This window comes from Quercus lobata, chromosome 11, assembly GCF_001633185.2.
Source record: "Quercus lobata isolate SW786 chromosome 11, ValleyOak3.0 Primary Assembly, whole genome shotgun sequence".
NCBI lineage: Eukaryota > Viridiplantae > Streptophyta > Magnoliopsida > Fagales > Fagaceae > Quercus > Quercus lobata.
The window spans coordinates 45,261,152-45,281,082 of NC_044914.1; the positions used below are offsets into that span (position 1 = coordinate 45,261,152).

At 33.9% G+C, this 19,931-nt stretch overlaps 1 protein-coding gene and 1 long non-coding RNA gene across 2 annotated transcripts; one reads left to right on the forward strand and one right to left on the reverse strand.

The window, feature by feature from the left end:
* Positions 1-2,650: 2,650 nt before the first annotated feature.
* On the forward strand, positions 2,651-3,654 carry LOC115968940. Its single transcript, XR_004086830.1, has 2 exons — positions 2,651-2,953; positions 3,273-3,654. It is a non-coding gene; the product is annotated as an uncharacterized LOC115968940 (long non-coding RNA).
* A 1,473-nt stretch (positions 3,655-5,127) lies between these two features.
* On the reverse strand, positions 5,128-13,701 carry LOC115968092 (SUMO-activating enzyme subunit 2). Its single transcript, XM_031087323.1, has 11 exons — positions 13,333-13,701; positions 13,160-13,249; positions 10,731-10,814; positions 10,442-10,660; positions 9,863-9,964; positions 8,681-9,139; positions 8,309-8,538; positions 7,529-7,622; positions 7,233-7,415; positions 7,059-7,156; positions 5,128-5,778 (listed from the first exon to the last, which is right to left on the reverse strand). The coding sequence occupies exons 1-11, from the start codon at positions 13,363-13,365 to the stop codon at positions 5,445-5,447; spliced, it is 1,926 nt and encodes a 641-aa protein (XP_030943183.1). The 5' UTR covers positions 13,366-13,701; the 3' UTR covers positions 5,128-5,444.
* Between the last annotated feature and the right edge of the window lie 6,230 nt (positions 13,702-19,931).

The following is a 19,931-nucleotide window of genomic DNA, read 5'->3' on the forward strand; positions in this document are numbered from 1 at the left end:
GCTGTCTCCCAAGAATCTATATTCCAATAATCCCTCTAATGTATCTGTAATGGGAAATAAAGGGGGGTGAGATAACTCAATAAGTGAAATTCACTAACATTGGGTGGTGGGAACAAACCTTCAAATAAATAATTCTTACAGCAATTTCATAACTTGTAACTCATCAATATTTATCATTAAATATTTCATGTAAAAAAAATATATATATATTTATATTGTGAGCAATATATATATATATATATATATATATATATCTATATATATATATATATATATATCAATACCATCACATACATAGTTTCCTAGGCTTTGCTCGTGGTCAACATTTATGCCCCGTTGACAGGGTTGTGCTGTCCCCTTTTTTGGGACTAAAACCTCATTTTCATCCCCTTTCTTAAGGATGGCTCCTTTGGAACCTAAAGGTGCACTCCCTTGCTAAGGAACTTCCTTTTTGGATCTTCAATAGTATACTCCCTTGCTAAGGAGTTATCAAATGTGCACTATCGCCTTTTCTGGGACCGTCCCTTGCTAAGAACTAGTTGCAATATGATTGTCCCTTGCTAAGGACTAAATACCATACTGAGCTTCTAATCACGACTTGTCATAGGTTTTCAAAACATATTCAATATGCTCACAAAATAATCCATTCATAATTCTCAAAAATATAAAGTTATATTCACACATACAAGTTTAAATAAATTTAGGTTGTCCCACAAGTTTTTCATAAAACGAATAGACAATGTGCACATTAAACATTTATAAAATATCAATTTATATATAGAATATCAACATATTTCTTTGATATAAAATAGTTTAATAATCAACATTATTTTAGAAAAACCCTTAAAATTAGTAAACACCACTTACCTCTTAGTTGCAAAAAAAAAAAAATCAACCTCCCTTAAATCACAACAATTCAGTAGAATTAGAACCTAGCAACACCAAAAATAGGTTCATCAATACACAATTTCCCACTTAAAAATCTATTTTCACACTTAAACGGTTTTATCCTAGACAATATTGATATATCCAAAATTCTCCATTTATTCACCTAACTATCCAATTTACTTTCAACTTTGATCAGATTTCTGGACTTAAAAATATTGCTGCCTAATCAGATTTTTCCATTAACGTAATCATAGATATTCATGAAACTTCAATATAGCTAAAAGATAGATATTTGATCAATCTAATATATAGTTGAAGCTAATATTACATCTTAATTCTATCAATCCCATAGCTAGCCCTTTATTCCTCTTATGCCTCCAGACTTAACAATAAAGCTAGACAAGTTTTTGAACCTTGGCAAGTGCGTGAATGACAGATTGAGAATTTAGAAAGATAGTGCAATAATATAGTTCTGCCAAATCAATGTTAGAGCCAATAGAGGACCATATGACTATACATATTATTCATACATAATCAATTTCAAAGCCTGGACCATACGGTTATATAAACAATTCCTATTATAATATTGTAATCATCAACCCAAAGACCCAAAGTCCAGCTGAACTAGTGTGAATGCATATTAACCACAAGCATTTTTTTTTTCTCCCTTTAGCATGGTGACAAAGTACAAGTCTATTACTCTATTTGGTTCAATTTCAAAGTCTTCCTGACATACAGCCATATTTACCATTCTTAATCAAATATAATAACAATTCTAAAAGCCCTTTTTCTATTAATATAATCATAGAAACCATACCTATAATCTCTACTCACAGCCACAGTGAAGAGAAGTGAAGTTCAGTAGTGTGATGCGGCTGAAGCAAAAGGAAGCCTCATAAGTATATGCACATGTAGCTTAAGAGGTAAAAGACTAGGGTTTTCAAGGCCCATATAATTACTTATGTCACCTCACTTGGGCTTCTATCCCATAGTATTTTATTTTTTTTAATATCTTAGGCCCAAATCAATTTAATCCATTTAATTGTAGGCTTCCTTTATAATTTACGTATAATAATTTAATTGGTATCAAAATTATGGGGTGTTACAATTGAAGATGGTTTTTCCCGACCAAAAAAAGAATATTGAAGGAGGGCTTTTCTCTATGCATAGATACCATTTATGAAATGTTCTTATCTTCACAATTGTGGAAACAGAAATCATAATTGCAAAAATATGGTAATATTTTCATGTTATGTACGGTCATTTTTACCTACAAGTGATTAGATGAGCCAATTTCCTTACCCAAATTTGTGCAATTTAAACCGTTAGATATAGTAAATACTGAAAAAAAAAACAGATATAATAAGATTTGAACAAGAAAACCCACTACAAAAATCATTACTTTAATTCCAATGGAAGACAGGATTTAGCAAATTAGAAGGACCATGAAGACAAATTTCCTATGAACCTAGATGGGTCATGGGTCAGCCTATGTGCTATAAATTTGTGTAGTCATATTAGACATGCTCATCCAAGTGGGTGACTAAATTGAATACGCGTTTAATCCATTACCCAAGTGGGAAGACAAAGTGAATGGCCTAAATCATCTTAATTCTCCACCACATTTAAAATGTTCAAAGTTGCTATGCATTATTAAGAGTGATATATGAGAGGCAAAAAGTGAGATGCCTTAAAAAAAGGTAGGTTGTTTGAATGAAGCAGAGATAGTGTTGTAGATAAGGATATTGTAATGTCTCCATCTGTAAGCAAAACCAAAACCTCTGGGTGGCTCCAAACTATCCCACATTTATCGAACCTCAAATATAACTCCTATCCATTACGTGTGAGCTCTTATCCCCTATAACATATTTGTGAACGTTACATCAACCAAACTCTTTTCTCATGAAAATAATTTATATATAAAGCCCCCTCATAATCAACATCTTCTTCCTCATCAACTCTCTCTCTCTCTCTCTCTCTTCAAAATTAAGCCAAATATGGAGAAAGAAACCGACAACATGAGCTCTTTTGACATGGATGCACTTAGGACAAATCTTCCACAGAAGTAAGCCCTCATTTATGCACTCATTTATTCTTGTTTTTTTGTTTTACTATAGTTTGAGTTTTCTTCTCTGGCTTTGATAAATACAATAGAATTTGAATATATGGCAACCACTATATGATAATCGCTGTGTTCTTTACCATCTAGTCAATACTCCAATATTCTTTTAGTGTAAGCAGGTTTAGATCTCATCCATAAACATTTTACCAGTTGCTCAACTATAACGTACCCATGATTAAGTTTTTTATCTTGCAAAGTTTGGAAGTTATTTCAAATCCTATGGCTCAAAATACTTAAATGCTTTTTTTTTTTTCTTTAGCAGGAGAGGACTGTCAAGGTTTTATTCAGGTAAATCAAGGTCATTTACATGCATGGAAGATGTTCGTTGCTTAGAGGATTTGAAGAAACAAGAACACCAAGATGCTAAGAAAAGGAAGAAATATTCGGATAGGAATAAAGGCACCCCCCACATTCCACCAAGTCCATGTAGAAGAATATCCAGTAGCACACAATGTGCTCCACCTTATATTGGAGTGTAAATATTATGTATCAAGCGGAATCAAAGGCATATCTTCGGTTCTTGTGTTAATTATTGAGATTTTGTAAATCCATATTGTGGATATTATAGGAGTTTCAAAAATTTTATTATAATTGTAACGTGTTTCATTCTATAACATAATTATATTGTAAATATTCCGTCTTTATTGATAAACTATGATTTTTTATATATGTTAAATTTTTTTTTTTTTTTTACTTGAAAAGGTTTTTTTTTTTTTAATTAAAAAGTTAAATTTACATTTTTCATTTTGTTACCTCTTCTATAAAAGAACCCTTACCCTATATCCTAAATTGATACCCCCATCTAGATCGTTAGGACACCATCTTATCAATGTTTCTCCCCTTTTTTTTTTAATTCAGATTTGATTTCAACTGTTCATTTCATGTAAATTCATAGGTGCGTAAATGATAACAGTGAGTTCAACGTTCTAAGTAAAAGACTAGTTGTATTGATGCTAAGATCTTCCTATATCAGACATTGTGTTGTTCATAATGTCACACTCAAAATTATGTATCCAATGGTGGTACTCCTCAAGTTTGAGTTTTTATGTCATGGATGTCCATGATCTTCTCCCATTGTAATATGAATTAGATTTTTTATTTGGATACTGCAAACCTCATCCAACGTACGCATCTTCCTCTTAAAGACAGCATTATTTGGGTCCATAACCACAGTGAGATATTTTTGGTTAAACCAGCCTACCTTACTGATCAATCTATCTATCAGATTTGAGCACTCAGGTCCTCTTCTTACTGTTGAAACGTGAATATAAAACGCTTTGGAGTCTCAGAATAATGGAAGGATTGAATTTTACAGAAAATTGATTGGGAGCTGCTGCCCATCACCCATATTAACCATCTCTTTTTTCCTAAATCTCTTTGCCTCTATAGTTTGGATGAACTCAAAATGGCCTTTTAATTTTGCAAATCTGCCATTAAAGTGCACTTAAATGGGTAAAGATTGATCTTATCCCCTTCATCCTTTCTAACCATTTCCAAAACCCAAAAAAACGAAAGCCTTCCACTGTCTGGACTGCTTTAGATGTCTGTGTCTCAGGCTCTCATGCTTGGTCAAGAGGCAAAAGCATCCCAGTTAGGCTTTAGCCGTCTCAAAAGCTTCAAAACTAGGGCTCAAATATGTTCAATTTGAAATTGATGCAAGAGTCATGATGGATGCTATTAAAAAAAACTCCAACAGTTTAACTGCCCACCCAACGGGAGTTTGAAGCCATCAGAAAAGATATTCCTGACTTGTTCCTTCTGTTGCTTTTGAATTTTAATTTTGCCCAGGATCTTGTAATACTTAGCGCCACAATGTTGCACTTAGGGCCTCCTTTTGTAAGACTTGGGACCCCATCTCATTAATCGAGGAGCAGGACTAGCCAATCCCCCCTATTCCTCCTTTTGTTTCTCATTAGATCTCATTATTATTCACCAGAAACAAAAACAAGAATAGCTTTTTGGGACTCCTAGTAAAAAAATGTAGCATGTAACTTACAGTGCCTACTACACCTCTGGATGCTCCAATCGGTTTCTTTGATCCGCGTCTTATGAACGATGGGGCTTTCAAAAACAGAAATAACAATGAAAGATTACACCATCTGAAACCACGGTTTCAAATAGCACGAGTCTGGCTTGCAACATCATGGTCATTAAATCAATCACTGAATTCATGTCAGGTCAATCCCATCAATGCTACAGTCCCACTAAAGTCTAAACTCTGTTAATTTAGCTAGGAAGAATACACATTGTCCCTACACTGTAAAACATACAAGGGAATGGAGAGGCCAATTAACCATATCTAACTCAGAGCACAAAAACTAAATATTTAGGCCTAAAGCAACCATTGTGAGTACCAAAGAATCGCCATATCTCCCTATTTTGATACAAAATTATGATGTAAGTTGCACCCTCCATAATTAAGTCCAAGCAAGGACTATTGCATCCTCTTCCTCTTGTTGAGGCCTGGATCTCCGTCAAGCATCATAAGATCATCATCATCATCAACCACTTCCAATTTCTCATGATTTTTAGTTTCATCAGTAACACTCAAAAGGTCTTGATCAGAAATCTCAGATAGTCTTCTTTTCTTCCCAGAAGGAACATCCATCTCAACATTATCTTCAGCCTCCACTGGCAGCGCCTGTGAAGCATTTGATGTGCTCCCACCATTGCCATTAGACTTATTATCATCCTTTTCAACTGAAGAAGCTTGAGTCCATCCAGAGAGAAGCATTCCATCAGGTTCCTTTTCTTCATCAAATTCCTCTCTGTCAGAAAGAAATGTACACTGAATTTACTAAGTAGCTCAAATACAGAAACCAAAGACAAACCCCAACCCAACACTTTCGCCCAAAGGGAAGGGGGGAGGGGGGAACATTTCTCAAAAAAATTATTGGAAGGTTACACACATAGGATCTTGAATCCACGACTTCACTCTCCAGCTAGCACTTATAAGGGGAGCAAGTGCCAATTGAGCTAGAACTCATTGGCAAATTGACTATCAAAATTTAAAAGCCAGAGGATGATTACACATTCCACACACACACACATCTTATTCACATGACATTACAGACGGCATATTTTAAAGCAGTTATACATGTATTATCACATAAGCAGGTTGGACAGATCCTGTAAAATCAAACATCAGAAGGGAATCCGTAGTAGTTTATTCATCACCTGGCATTTGCTAGTTTAAAGGCACAATTTCAAGCATAAAAAAAGTGACTTCTAACAACCATGTAAAATCATTTGAGATATCACTACAACAATGAGACTGATTTCAGCCACTAAACCCATTCTCAGAAAATGACTCACTAATAAAACACCCTTTCACAAAATTCTTCTACCCACAAATGAAAAGAGTGCAAACACCAAGAAATCTTACTGGAAAGCATTTATCCTAAAACAATTCTAAACCAAAGGATCTGCTACACAGCCAATGTTAGTTCAAAAACCAAGTGGAAATACCTTTTTTTTTTTACATGTAATAAAAATTTTATTCGAAGGGCAAGTCCAAATACAATATGATAATATCATCCCATATACAAGCTATAAGCCTATAAAATAAAACAAATTAAGGGTTGTGGAATGTAGGAAGATAAAGAACATATCCAGATGCAACTCTGAAGACATAGGTTGGCATCTGTTTAGGATGTTATTTTGCAGTTTATTATGTGCAACATATGGCGAGAACGAAACAACAGAATTTTCAAAGGGGAGGAGTGTTCTATCATCGAATTGAAGCACATTTTCCTTCTGGCTTTGTTTGAATGGAGGACTACTTTGAGTGGTCTTGACAACCCTCTGCTTTAGATTTTGTAGATTTATGTAATTTTGGGCAGTCTTTTGCTTTCCTTGTACTCTCTTTTTATTTTGATGAGTCTCAGGACATCTCACAATTGTGTTAAAACAGAAAAGCTGGCCATCCAAACAGTTGGTGAAACTTGGAAATCTAAGGGACTTTCACAAATTAGATAGAAAGTTTATAATTTTTTTCTTTAAGCATGAAGCTCATACTAGAGGATATATATATAGGGTAAAGAAAAACCTGTGCTTGATATTGATATTGCAAGTAAGTTCTTGTTTTAGATCCTCAACTGTAACCGTAGTCCCACTAGTAACTGGAGAAGGAAGCTCAGACAATACCTGAGATTTAAAGAGGAAAAACCTGCATTGAGAATGCAATGGCAAGAAAGACTAAACACAAAGAAAGAAAACATACCTTCTCAAGGTTTGCTGCATAATTCGCAACCATTGCTTCATCAAGATCATCACCAACTTCATATAGAAGCGCTGCCCCATACATAATAAGTGGAAAGTACATCCCAAGCTTGGCCTTAACAATCTTTTCAACGAAGTCTCGCAATTTTGCACGGTGAGTATTGATCTCAAGCGTCAGTGGACTCTATTTTGGGTCAAATCATATGTGAGCATATTGCAATTGTGAGTAAAATGTAATAAAAATAAATACCATTAAAATTTACAAGAGGGTGAAGGGGAAGGGAAGATCTAACATGCCTCAGAACAAACGTAGCAAGATTTGTTAGCTTCAAATGGTTCCACTGGCATCAGTAGCATCTTCCTTGTCGGATGCTCTAGACAATATGTCATCCTATAAACATCCCAATCAGATTAGAGCAAGCCAGCCCCAAAATAGATTTAAACAAAAAGAAAAGGAAAAAAACTACTCAGTTCATGCTATAACATTATCATCAAAAATGGTGCCTCGCCAACTTCAAACAGGTAAAAATTTCTGAACAAAAAAATGATTAATATCCTTCATAAGTTGCAAATCTAAAAAATTCTTCCCCAACAGCAGTTGGGCCTCAATGTTCACTTATGATGGAATTGACACCATTCACTCACTCTAGAGAAAAATTGAAAATGACTGCAAGTTGGACCCTGCCCTTTAACTCTAATAAGCCAACCATAACAAAATAATTCAAATGGAAAACCATGAACTTACCCGCTACAGAATATATATATATATATACACACACACAGCATCTTTTATCTTTTTATTAGTTGGGGGTTGTCAAAAGTTAAAGCATCTTTTCTTCTTTAAGCAACCATAGATGACAATGAATTCAGCTGCAAAATGCTCATTGACAAATACGGTAAAGAACTTGTCATATGCAAATAACTACAAGTCAATAAACATGAATTAAAACAAACCAAAAACTGTAAAACCATTGCTTCCACTATCACAACATGAGAACAAGCATTTACAAAATCAAAGGCTAACTGTACTTCAAAAGGAATACACATCCAATGGAAAAGAATATACACCGAGCACACCTATAATTGTTGGTATCATTTTGCAGCACCTTGATTGCCTCTATCACAATCAACCCAGCAATTATAGCATTTGTTGTTGCAACAGCATGGACAATATTACCAGCAATACCTTTGGCTTCAAAAAGGCTATGCAAAGGGATTCCAAAAGAAGAAGCCCTTATATTTGCAGCAGCAGTAACAAACTCCACAGCCAACTGATCATCTTTGTCAAAAGTCAGGTTTCCAATATCCTGCTTACCAGCAAATTAAAAAATAAATGAATAAAAACAAAAACAAAAAAACCCTTCAAAGTATGGTGTTGACTGTTGACATCGAAAATAAATCAAATGGTCGATAGCTTTGTCCAAAATACAGCAATAGTTCAAACCAAACCTTCTCCCTTTTCATGAAAAATAATTTGAAAGCCTCCATAAAGATTCTACTGTTTTCCTTAAGGCACCATATATCCTGAGGATTCTTCATGCCCAGAGATGCCATGGCAGATACTGAAGATGGATCACCTGCTGCACAGTCTTTATCCACGTTTCCATTCTGTTGAGCGATTTCATCATGCAAGAAATCCCTACTATATATAGGCTTTGGTCTATTACGGTTTTTCCATGTCTCTTCATTAGATAAAGCTTCTTCAATGTTATAACCAAACACATGATCATATATTCTCCTTCCATACTGTTCAATGTCTTCATCTTTTCTACGTTCAAATACATCTTCTACATGTTCTGATGAGCTCGTAGCATCAGTAGAACGCACATTTAAATCATTTTCCTGATTTTTGTCTCCAAATAACTTTGTGAAAAGTAAGTCCTTTGCCCATACAATACAGTGAACAAACTGCAAAAGTTAAACAAATATGTCATAGCCTAGGACTTACAGAGCATGAGTTTATCTTGAAAATGATCAAAGCAAGAAGCCTAAATCATTAACCCTTGTGACAAATGATCATTCACACATGATTATAAATGTAATTCCTGTAAGCTGTTAGAAACCATATGACATTCTGCATTTTTTAACTGTTCGATCAGAAAACAAATTACAGTTGCAGTTGCAGATAATTATCTACCGAAATCTAAAAAAATGGCAGTCACAATAACTAGGGAGCCACAAGTTAAAGTTTTTCTGTCCTTTGTAAATGGGTGTAATTTTTCTTGTTCTTTTCTTCTTCCTTTTTTTTTTTTTGCCACCTCCTAGGTTTCCAAGGTAATTTTTCATTTTTAGAGGTGAACCTCTCACAATATTGCGCTTGGTCCCTTCAATGCCTCTTCACTGCAGCTTGTTTTCCTCAACATCATCTTACTACATATCTTCTATTTTCGCATTATTGAAATTGTTATTTAAATACTTACAAGCCTAACCAACATAAGACCTCGACTATTTTATTAAAAACAATTGTCTAGTTAAAAGTATTAAGTAATAATTCATGGCAGACAAACTAATCATCCAAAAAAAAATTTGATTCATGGCAGACAACTGCCAACTAAAGGCTCATGTTTTCCAACTCAAACAAGCAGTTGATTAAAAAAGAAACAATAACAAACCAATAAGCATTTGAAATACCTTTGATGGTGTACTAGTAATAGTGCAAACAGGATAAGTTTTGGGGGCAGGTTTTGGCTGACACTCATAGCACTCTGTTCTTCCCTTCACATGTACAGTTACCTGCTTCCACAAATTAGTAAAAATAAGGAAAAAGATGCCATCATCAATGAAGGAGCCACAATCTAGTACTCTAAAAATCAACTGTTCAGAATAATTATCCTATAACTGTTATAGTGAGCACCATCCTTATCAAAATAACAAATGCCATATATAATTTTTTTGATAAGTTACAAATGCCATATATACGGACAAAAAGTGCAACCACTTTCTTATCAAATCATCTTTGGAAAAACAAACAAGAGTTATGATTTGCAATTATTTTATGAATTAATAAACCTACTTTGTGTGTGTGTGTGTGTGTGTGTGTGTGTGTGTGTGTGTAGAAATACACAAAATACAATGATCAAGGGAAGGGGAAATGACAAACACACATGCGCACAAACAAAGCATAATTGAATAAAGTCCATATTACAGACCTGTTTTAGTATAAGATAAATGATTTCTTTCAAATAAATATAGATAGTAAATGTAAATAACCTGCCCAAGGAAGCCAGTAGTCCCACTTTCAACCAAAGGAACTTCAGCAGCCAAGCATAGGCGATTCACATGTCGTCTTGCATCTAAGTTGTCAAGGCCGTTCAGAACAACATTAAATTGCTTGAAGAAGTCCACATTAAAGTCAGGATCCTTGACATTGGCATGGTATGGCGTTATGCTTATGTGAGGTCTAAATTTTAAGACAGCATCCCGAGCAACCTGGTTGAAAATTCTATGAGAAGATCATAAAAAAGAAGGTGCCTGTGCAAGATATTGGAAATGTACTAACTTTGGCCTTGGATTGCCCAACATGTGATTTTCGGAATAGAAATTGTCTGTTAAGGTTGCTGACTTCAATAGTGTCCATGTCAATCTGCAAATTAGAAGTAACAAATGCATGAGAAAATTGTTACGAAAACAACAATGTATACCGACAAATCTCCTGCTTAAAACCACAAAAACTTTGAAAAGATCATCAGAAAATACAGTATCAAAACGGCCACCAAAATTGTAGACAGAAAAGAGTTTATCAAACAAGAATGACTAATCACTAAATTATCCAGAAAGAATCAAATATCAAGTGGAGACTGGAGCGAGGAGATGGGGTATGGAACAAATGGACTTCTTTATCTTATCATTATACAAATATGATATACATGGTTAGTTTCAAATTATACTTGGTGTAAATATAGGTTAATGTCAGTTATACCACCCAATATCTTTTTATTGGCCAAGCATTTTGTCAAATTGCCCATCAGAATATATGTTTTCCATACCCATCATGCTCATCAAATATCAAGATGAATGGGAATTAAGAGCCATCTCCATCTTTAAGAGTGCTAAAGATTTTTCATTTTTTTTAATATTTTAAAATACACCAAATGCATAATTTTATGGATTGGGTAGTAAAGGACATCCGATTGATTTGAAATTTAACATCGATGATTATTGAGCAATTTAACTTTATAAAGAGTTACTACAATTTGAACCTAACCCAATACGTACATACACGTTTGAGCACATGCACAAAGACAAATAATTGTTAGTACATATATACATATATATATATATATATATATTATCTAGAAAATGTTAACTTGAATCTGTAGTAGCTAATGTTGCAAAAAGTAGCCATATTTCCCACATTAACTGCAAGAATATTACAAAAACTCACATAATCACACAAGGCAATTACATGCTAAGATTGACATTAGGTTCAACAAAATCATATTTGCACCTTATAGATCACCCAAGAGAGGGTTAGCACAACCAAAACCATAGCTACTCAACTGCAACCACCAGAATCTCTTAACTCCAAGACCATGCATACGTTATCACCATGACTACCTATCCTAAAACCACCACTAGCCAACACATCAGTCTTTGATCACACCTCATCATGACCTTCAAAAGCACCACTGCCAAGACAAACATTTTTACTGAGCTCATTACACCACCATTTTAGGCTACTAATCATGATTAATGCAGTACAGCCACCTAAGGCCCATTGCTAGGAACACCACCACATCCAACAATATTTAAGATTCAATCAGCACATATGCCATTGCTAGATGCTATCGCTGAACCAATAAAACGGCAAGACCATTCTCGTGATCTCCAACAACCCTTCATAAACAGAAACCAACTTTGCCTCCATTACTAAAACCTTCCACGATGACCCAGTAATTATTAACACTTTTGCATTCCAAAACTAGTTAACCTTCACCACCAATACACCCAACACTGACCACCCAAACCCATAGAAACAATTTCCCTTACACACCTCTAGCATCCATCAGTGCTGTAACCTTACGCAAATCACCAAGCCTAGCACCCAACAAATGCACCACAGCAGCATGTGTTCCATAACTTTTTGAAGAATAGTAGCATGTTCCCTATAACAGGACTACATCAGTTGATAGCACAAAATTTTCAACACGTTATCACCACAACTGACCTTACAACACTGACAATGAGCTATAGCACAACTGGCACCTCCTTCCTCATAAGTTACGGGGGGAGGATGACACCATGTGTCCATCAAATAAAGTATTCTCACCACGTCTCTACCAAACCGTTAAAATCTTGAAATGGAAGAATCTCAAAATCCTAGCCCAAACTGAAGTACCAGTAGCACTCGCTAACTAGCTGGCCTCAAGATATAACTGACACTTTAATTACATATCAGTCAGTCCAACTGCAACTGAAGTTTAAACCCTCGACGACACTCAAATTTAACCTTATTGATCTATCACTACACGTGCCGGAACCATCCACGTAGCACAACTCACACAATACAAACAAAATCGGAAACTCCAAGCTTATAAATTCTTAAACATACACGATACAGCACAATAAGGGAAAAGATTTATAACCATTTAAAGTAAAACTCCTCTCACTTGTTAATTTATGCAATGCACAGCAACATTAAATTAATCAATGTTTTTGGTAAGTACTAAATCGAATTTCATAAATCCTAGTACCTTACAAAAAAAATCCCAACAAGACAAACCCTAAGCAATCACTAAAACCCTCAGAGAACCAAACACAAAAAAAAAAAAAAAAACTTCAATCAACTAGTCAACACAAGCAAAAATTACTAAAACCCTAGAACAATAAACAGTGGTCAAAGTAGAAGAAACCAAAAACCAAAAACCAAAAACCAAAAACCAAAAAAAGAAGCAAAAACCCAGTAATAAGAATTAAAAGAAAACTGACAATATGAATGTCTTGGAAGCCAGAGAGAGCGAGAGTCTTGAGAAGCTCGCAGCCGATACCGCCAGCACCAACCATAAGGACTTTCTTGCCCTACAAAAAAAAAAAATCCAAAACCCCCAAATATTAGAGAGAGAGAGAGAGAGATTAGGGTTTTTGAGGGGGAAAGGGAGTACCTTAATGTAAGATAACTGGTTTTGAGAAGCCATTAGAGAGGGATAGAGAAAGAAGAGAGTATGGAAGGTTTAATAAGAAGAGTAGAATTATTATTATTTTTATTATATACCATCCATAGAGAGAGAGATAGAGAGAGGGTGTGAGGAATCGAAGGTGGGACTAGGAGAGAGAAATGGTGAAGAATCTAAGAGAGAGAGAGAGAGGAAGTGGGAAAAGGGCATGAGTGACCGTAGGCTTCGCGGAAAGGTCATACACACGAGACACGACTAAATAGTTGTTTGCTTCTGCTGCTGCTGCTGCTGCTGCAAAGAGAGTGTTAAAGTGGGGGGATTGGGATCTGAGGGGGGGCGCCAAATTAATTATTAAGATTTATTACCTAATCAAAAAGTGAAGTGATGATATATTCAATCTCATCTCTCTCTCTCTGTCTCTATGGAAAATTGAGGATTGGAATTGTTTGCCTTTGCAAGCCTATAAAAATAAATAATGGTTACTATTACTAGTCCTGCAAAAATAAAATAAATTACTATATATTTGTAACCCATTATTGTCCTTGTTATGTCAGCTCATTTGAGAAATTACTCTTTTCTTTTTTAATAGAGTTTTGAGTCTTTTGATGACAGAATATGATACTAGTATAATAAAAGTATTTTATACTTTAAATAAGTATTTTATAATTTCATTCAATTAATTCACTTAATGACTAGTGTTTATGCATGTAATAATATTTTTTTAATGTTATAATGTTTAAAAGTGATATATAAATAATTGTTTGTATTTTTTTTAAGAAAGAGGTAAAGTAAAGTGGGATAATGTTTAAAAATGAGATAAAAATAGTGTCGTGAGTTTTAAGTTGAATGGAAAAGATAAAGGAAAATGTCTAAAATTTAGAAACAATAAATTACTCTTTTAACCAGTTTGTGTTTTTTAATTTAAAATTATTTAACTAAAAAATAGGGGTATTTGAGAGAGTTTAAGAATTTGTGTGAAGGTATTTTAGTACGCAAAATGTTGAAATTCAAACAAAGAATTATCTTATTAATAATATAGATAATAGTATAGATATATATTATTATTATTATTATTATCATTATTATTGTTGTTGTTGCATAGATTATCTACAGTTTGGAGGATTCAAATTATCTATAGTTTTTCAATAAATTTCATAAAGAAGTTCCTAAAATCCTATCTATTCATTTTGAAATGAGTATATTAGATTTTATCACATCATCAACTTTTTAAATAGTATTTATTATCAGTGTTATTGTATTTATTTAGATTTTAAATGATGTGGTCAAATTCATTCCCTTACCATGATAAGTATGAAATAGTGGAATGTTTGAGAAACAAACACACACACACAAGGAAGAGGAAATTGAAAAGGGTTCTAATACAAAAGCACACCACAATTCCACTTAAAAGCTAAAAATAGTGGAATTGGTAGGACAAAACACTAATTTCTCTTATTATCAACAAAAAAAAAAAAAAAAAACACTAATTCCTCTTCTTCTTCTTCTTTTCCTCAAAAAGTCAATTTTTCGTTCACTCATAATTGGAAAAAATTAGAGGGAATGAAATATAGTTTAATGAATTTGGAATGAAATTCTTATAATGCCATTTATATTTTACAAATTTACTATGATTCGTCTTTACTATTGTTTGCCTCAATTTACTCATTTCACATTTTGATATGAGAGATTTGAATCATAAATATCTCAATTGAAAAAACTAAAGGGCCTTAAACGAGACTCTTGGCATAATTTTTTTTTCATATTCATTATTGAAATTAGAGTTTGGAATATTGTCCCAAGTTCCAACAGTAACGTAAATGCCTACATGGGTGATAATGTGATATGCCTAGGCCTACGACAACAATACAGCCCCCCTTTCCACCTTTCTAGTCAATGCTTATCAAGCCACATCATTTATTCCCACGGTGATTATGATCTCATAGTTGCGATACTATGATAGCTACATAATATATATATCCGGACAAAATAAAAGTCAATAATACTATCTTTTTTCGGTGTATGGAATCCACAAAATTACATGTTAGATTTTCATGTAAATCAATAGTCGAAGAACAGAAGTATGAAATTAGGAACGCTATTGATAATGAATATATAGGTGATATTGCTAATAGTATACCAACTTTCATGAGGAATAATGAATATATTCTACAATGTGTGTACTTGGTGGGTGAGCCATCATATTCTAATATGGGACAGGAAAGACAAAGGGACATTGGTGCATTTGTGTTTTTGGCAAACATGGGGTTAATCAGTCAAGTTGCTATCCTATGTCTAGAAATATGCACATTAGAAATGCTTTCTAAAGTGCCAATACCATATCTTTAATATTGATTCGGATTTAATATCCACATCTATTGGGACCAAACATGTTAATCGAGATTTTATAAGGCATCATGCTATTACTAAAGATACTACAAATGTTAATCGAGATATTTATATGCACATTAGAAATGCTTTCTAAAGTGCCAATACCATATCTTTCATATTGATTTGGATTTAATATCCACCCCTTTCAATCTGTTAGGACCAAACATGTTAATCGTGATATTTATAAGGTGTTATGCTATTACTAAAGATACTACAAATTTTATCATATAATATTTACATTGTTAGATTATGTTGTAAAACTTGTGGTAGTTTTAATATTTTTAATGTAAATGTTATATCATAAAATTTTGAGTATTGAAACTTTTGAGTAGGGGTGTCAAGCCCACCCACCCGAACCCGACCTGTAACCACTCAATTCAACTACTCCAATGGTCAAACTCAAGTCCCAACCTTCAAAAACCCAATGTTCGTGAGTCGGTTTCGGATCCTGTCCTCCAAAACCCATGAAACTCAACCAGCCCAATGATTATCAATTCGCGATTTTTCAAGATTTCCAACCACATTTTCAACTAAATACGATGGATATACATTGGATCTAGCTAAATCCGACGAATTCTTTGCACAATTTGGCAAAAATCTTGCAGGATCCGACAAGATCTCACTTGATCTAGCAAGATCTCGCCGTGTTTCGGTGGATTTTGACGGTTTTCAATTTCACCCAAAACCAACCACCACTCGATAGCAACTCGAACTAATGAACCTGATACTAATATGGGTTGGTTGCGAGTTGAGCACAAACTCAACCCAAACCGACCCGTAGACAGCCCTACTTTTAAGGTTTTTTCTTTATTTATTTTTATTATTTTAAAACTTAATTTTTAGTTAAATTCATAAATTAAGTATTAAATTATAAATCATTTCTTTATAAATAGGGGTGGCCCTCTGACATTTTAAAAACTTTATTCTTCTCTTGTATTTTACTAATAAAAAGTATCAATTATTTGTAAATTTTATTCAATTTTCCATTGGAATAAGATTCACTACCATTCAAGGGTGTGTGTATATGTTGGGTTGGGAATTTTTCAACCTAACCTAAGCTTGTTGAGTTAAGAAATTCTCAACCTAATCCATTTGGATCAGTTTGGGTTGGATCCTTGGATTATGCTTACATTCTTCATGCCTTGGTAAAAAATTGAATTTTCATTAATTAATTATTAAATTATACTTTTTTACTAAAGGCGAAAATGCACTTTTGGTCCCTACATTTTGGGCCTTGTTACAATTTGGTCCCTAAATTGATTTAGGTCCTAGGTCAGTCCCTAATTTTCAAAAGTCGTTTTTAAAATAGTCCCTACCCACAGTTATTGGAGGGACTATTGTTACTTCTAAAGTCGCTTAATAGTGGTACACTCATGGTCGCTCCAGAAGCTTATAAACCATGAGTGGGAGGGTTACTTAGACGATGTGGGACTCGGGTGAGCCTAGGTATCAATCACCTTATAGCAAAAATCCTTAGCTCCCACCCCTTCGTGACAAAACCGTGAGGGCCTGGCTCCCCAAAGCGAACAAACACCGATTAATGGGGTGCAGGTATCCACAATTATAATTCACATAAAAAGCCTTAACCATGTTGCAAATTTCCAAATTCATTAAGCTAATTTTTTAAATACCTAAATGAATCAAAAATAAATAAATAAATAGGGGAATAAATCTCTCAATCCTCTAACCCACTAAAACCACCTAGGGGCATTGGGTGGGACTAGGTCGGTTTTGTCAGGTTAGTGGGTTAAATGCACACCCTTCCTTTAATTTTTATTTGTATGTAAGACACGTGGTGTTCAAAGATCAAATAAATATCATATGTCTCGAATCCAGCTAAAAATAAGAGGAAATTTAATGAATTATTGAAGGAGATAATTTCCCGCTATATATAAACTCATTAACTTTATGAGTGTTTAAAACATGTGTATTCATAATATATAAATATCGTAAAATCTCTTTTTCTTTCCCAACAACAAACTCTTACTCTTTTTCGTTTCATATATATAAAGTATGCAAAAATACACAGATCTTTTTCCTTTCCAATCAAAAGAAAAGATGCAATAATTTTATGGTTAAAAGTTTGGGCTATGTTATACTCTTTCATTCATAAACAACATAAAAGCTTTTCTTTCAGTACTGTTACTGTTATATTTCTCTTATGTATGCATTTGGCATGGCTTAAAAAGCCAACTTTTTTTACTCTTTAACTTTTTTTTGCTACTATTCACGAGTCTCATTGCCCTTTTTGGTACTATTTATGAGTCTCACTATCCTATTTCAGCTACCTTTTAGTTTTATTTACAGTATTTTCAGCAAAAAGTTTTCAATTTCAACTAAATAAACTATTCCCAAATAGACACTATATTACATTGAACATGTTAAGATATAAAAATGATATATATCAACAGTCTTCTAGCTCAATGGTATAACATGCTTTCATCTATTAGGAGATTCAAGGTTTTAATCTCTCTTCCCCATGGTTATAAGTTATAACTATCAAATTTTTTTTTTAAATGATCTATTATTGGGACAATTGCACTAACCTCCCATAAGGTTTTTAGTTGTTGCACTTCCTTCTCTCTAGTTTTGAATAAGACACTAATCTCCTCTAAAATGCAAACTATTTACACTTACCTCTTATGAATGACTTTAAAAAAGGCATTAAAATACTCCCAAAAAAAAAAGTTTTAATAAATCCCAAATTTCTTATTAAAGGGTGATGTATGACAGAATCTACAATTTAATTATTGTAATTTATTAATTTCTGGTATTTTTATGTCATTTTCGTTATTTTAGGTTTAGGACATTTATTTCCTTGTTTTTAGGTGTTTTTAATACTTTTTAGGTCAAATTTGGTTCTTGTTATGGTTAGGTATCAATTAGGAGTTATTTTATAATATATTTTTTTGTCTGTCAAGTTTTACGGAGCCTTTAAATATGCCCCTAAGTCTGTACACTTTTTTTTAAACAATTGTTCAATCAATAAAATTCAGACTCTTGTCTTTCTATTTTTTGGTGGATTCCAAACCCTTTCTCCTTGTGGATTCAATGACCATTATGGATTCAAGGAACCCTCGTGGATTCGAGATTATTTTCAGAAACAAACGTGTTTTGTTTCTTGTTTTCTAGAGGTAGGCATGTTCTGCTTCTTAATGCTTCTGCATCTCACATCAGTTGGTATTAGAGCCTTGACTTATCATGGTCTGGTGGTTGATGTATGAGACAGTAGCAATTTCGGTGACAAAAAACTTAGTAAGTGCCTGTTTGTTTCAACTTTCCCAACCCAAAAAGCCCATTTTGAAACTACAAATACAAAAAGCCCATTTGGTTAGGTATAAAAAGCAACTTTTTGGAAAAAAAGTTGCATTTTGGGTTTGTGAAGAGAACGCGCATTTGCAGTATGGAGCTCTGAGGAGCATTTTACAAAAGCTCCTACGCGTTACTTTTACTTAAAACTCTAACTTTGCCCTTTTCTCTTCTCCCTCATATTCTTGCTCCTCTGTTACAGACCAACACCAATCAAGAAAGTATCAACAGGGCCGGCTTAAGGTATTTTGGGGCCTAAAACAACTGTAAGGACATGATTTGTAACGACCCGTAACAGTGTTGGGTTCGTACGTAAAAGGACTGGGAAAATGGCCAAAAACCAAAGCCTCCCAGCCCGCCTCCAGGAAAAAGACTCCTAGGGCGAGAACGCCTTAGTCATGTATGAACACCACGAAAAACCCACCGTTTGGCGACCAAGGCCTAGCCTTTCAAACCCACGCTCTAAAAATGATATTGTTTGGGCCTTTTACGTACGAACCCAACACTGTTACGGGTCGTTACAAATCGTGTCCTTACAACAACAATTCTAAGTGTGGCCTTTTTTTTAATTTAAATATTAAAATTTTTTATCCATTGATTTTTTTTTCTCGCAAAAATAGTTTTATTTGTTAACAGAATAACAACTAGTAGTGTTAATGTGGACCCATACAAGAGTATACAAGTAAAATTTTTTTATAACGAATCAACGAAATTCTCAACAAAAAATGGAAGGTAAAATTTATTTAAAAAATTAAAACCCTAAAAGATAAGTATAGACGTAGTTCCATGATTACTGAAATAATAAAATAAAATAAATTTATGGTCCTATGCTACCCCACGTCCCAACCAATATGTTAAATGAATGAACGAATGAAAATGAGTTTACCTAT

Bases quoted from the DNA above. Each gene is read 5' to 3' on its own strand.
- LOC115968092 (XM_031087323.1), bottom strand. From the start codon at position 13,365: ATGGCTTCTCAAAACCAGTTATCTTACATTAAG. The intron at 10,815-13,159 runs GTCAGTTTTCTT...TCTAATTTGCAG, and splicing joins GCTTCCAAGACATTCATATT to ATTGACATGGACACTATTGA. The intron at 9,965-10,441 runs GTTATTTACATT...TTGTGGAAGCAG, and splicing joins CTACTGGCTTCCTTGGGCAG to GTAACTGTACATGTGAAGGG.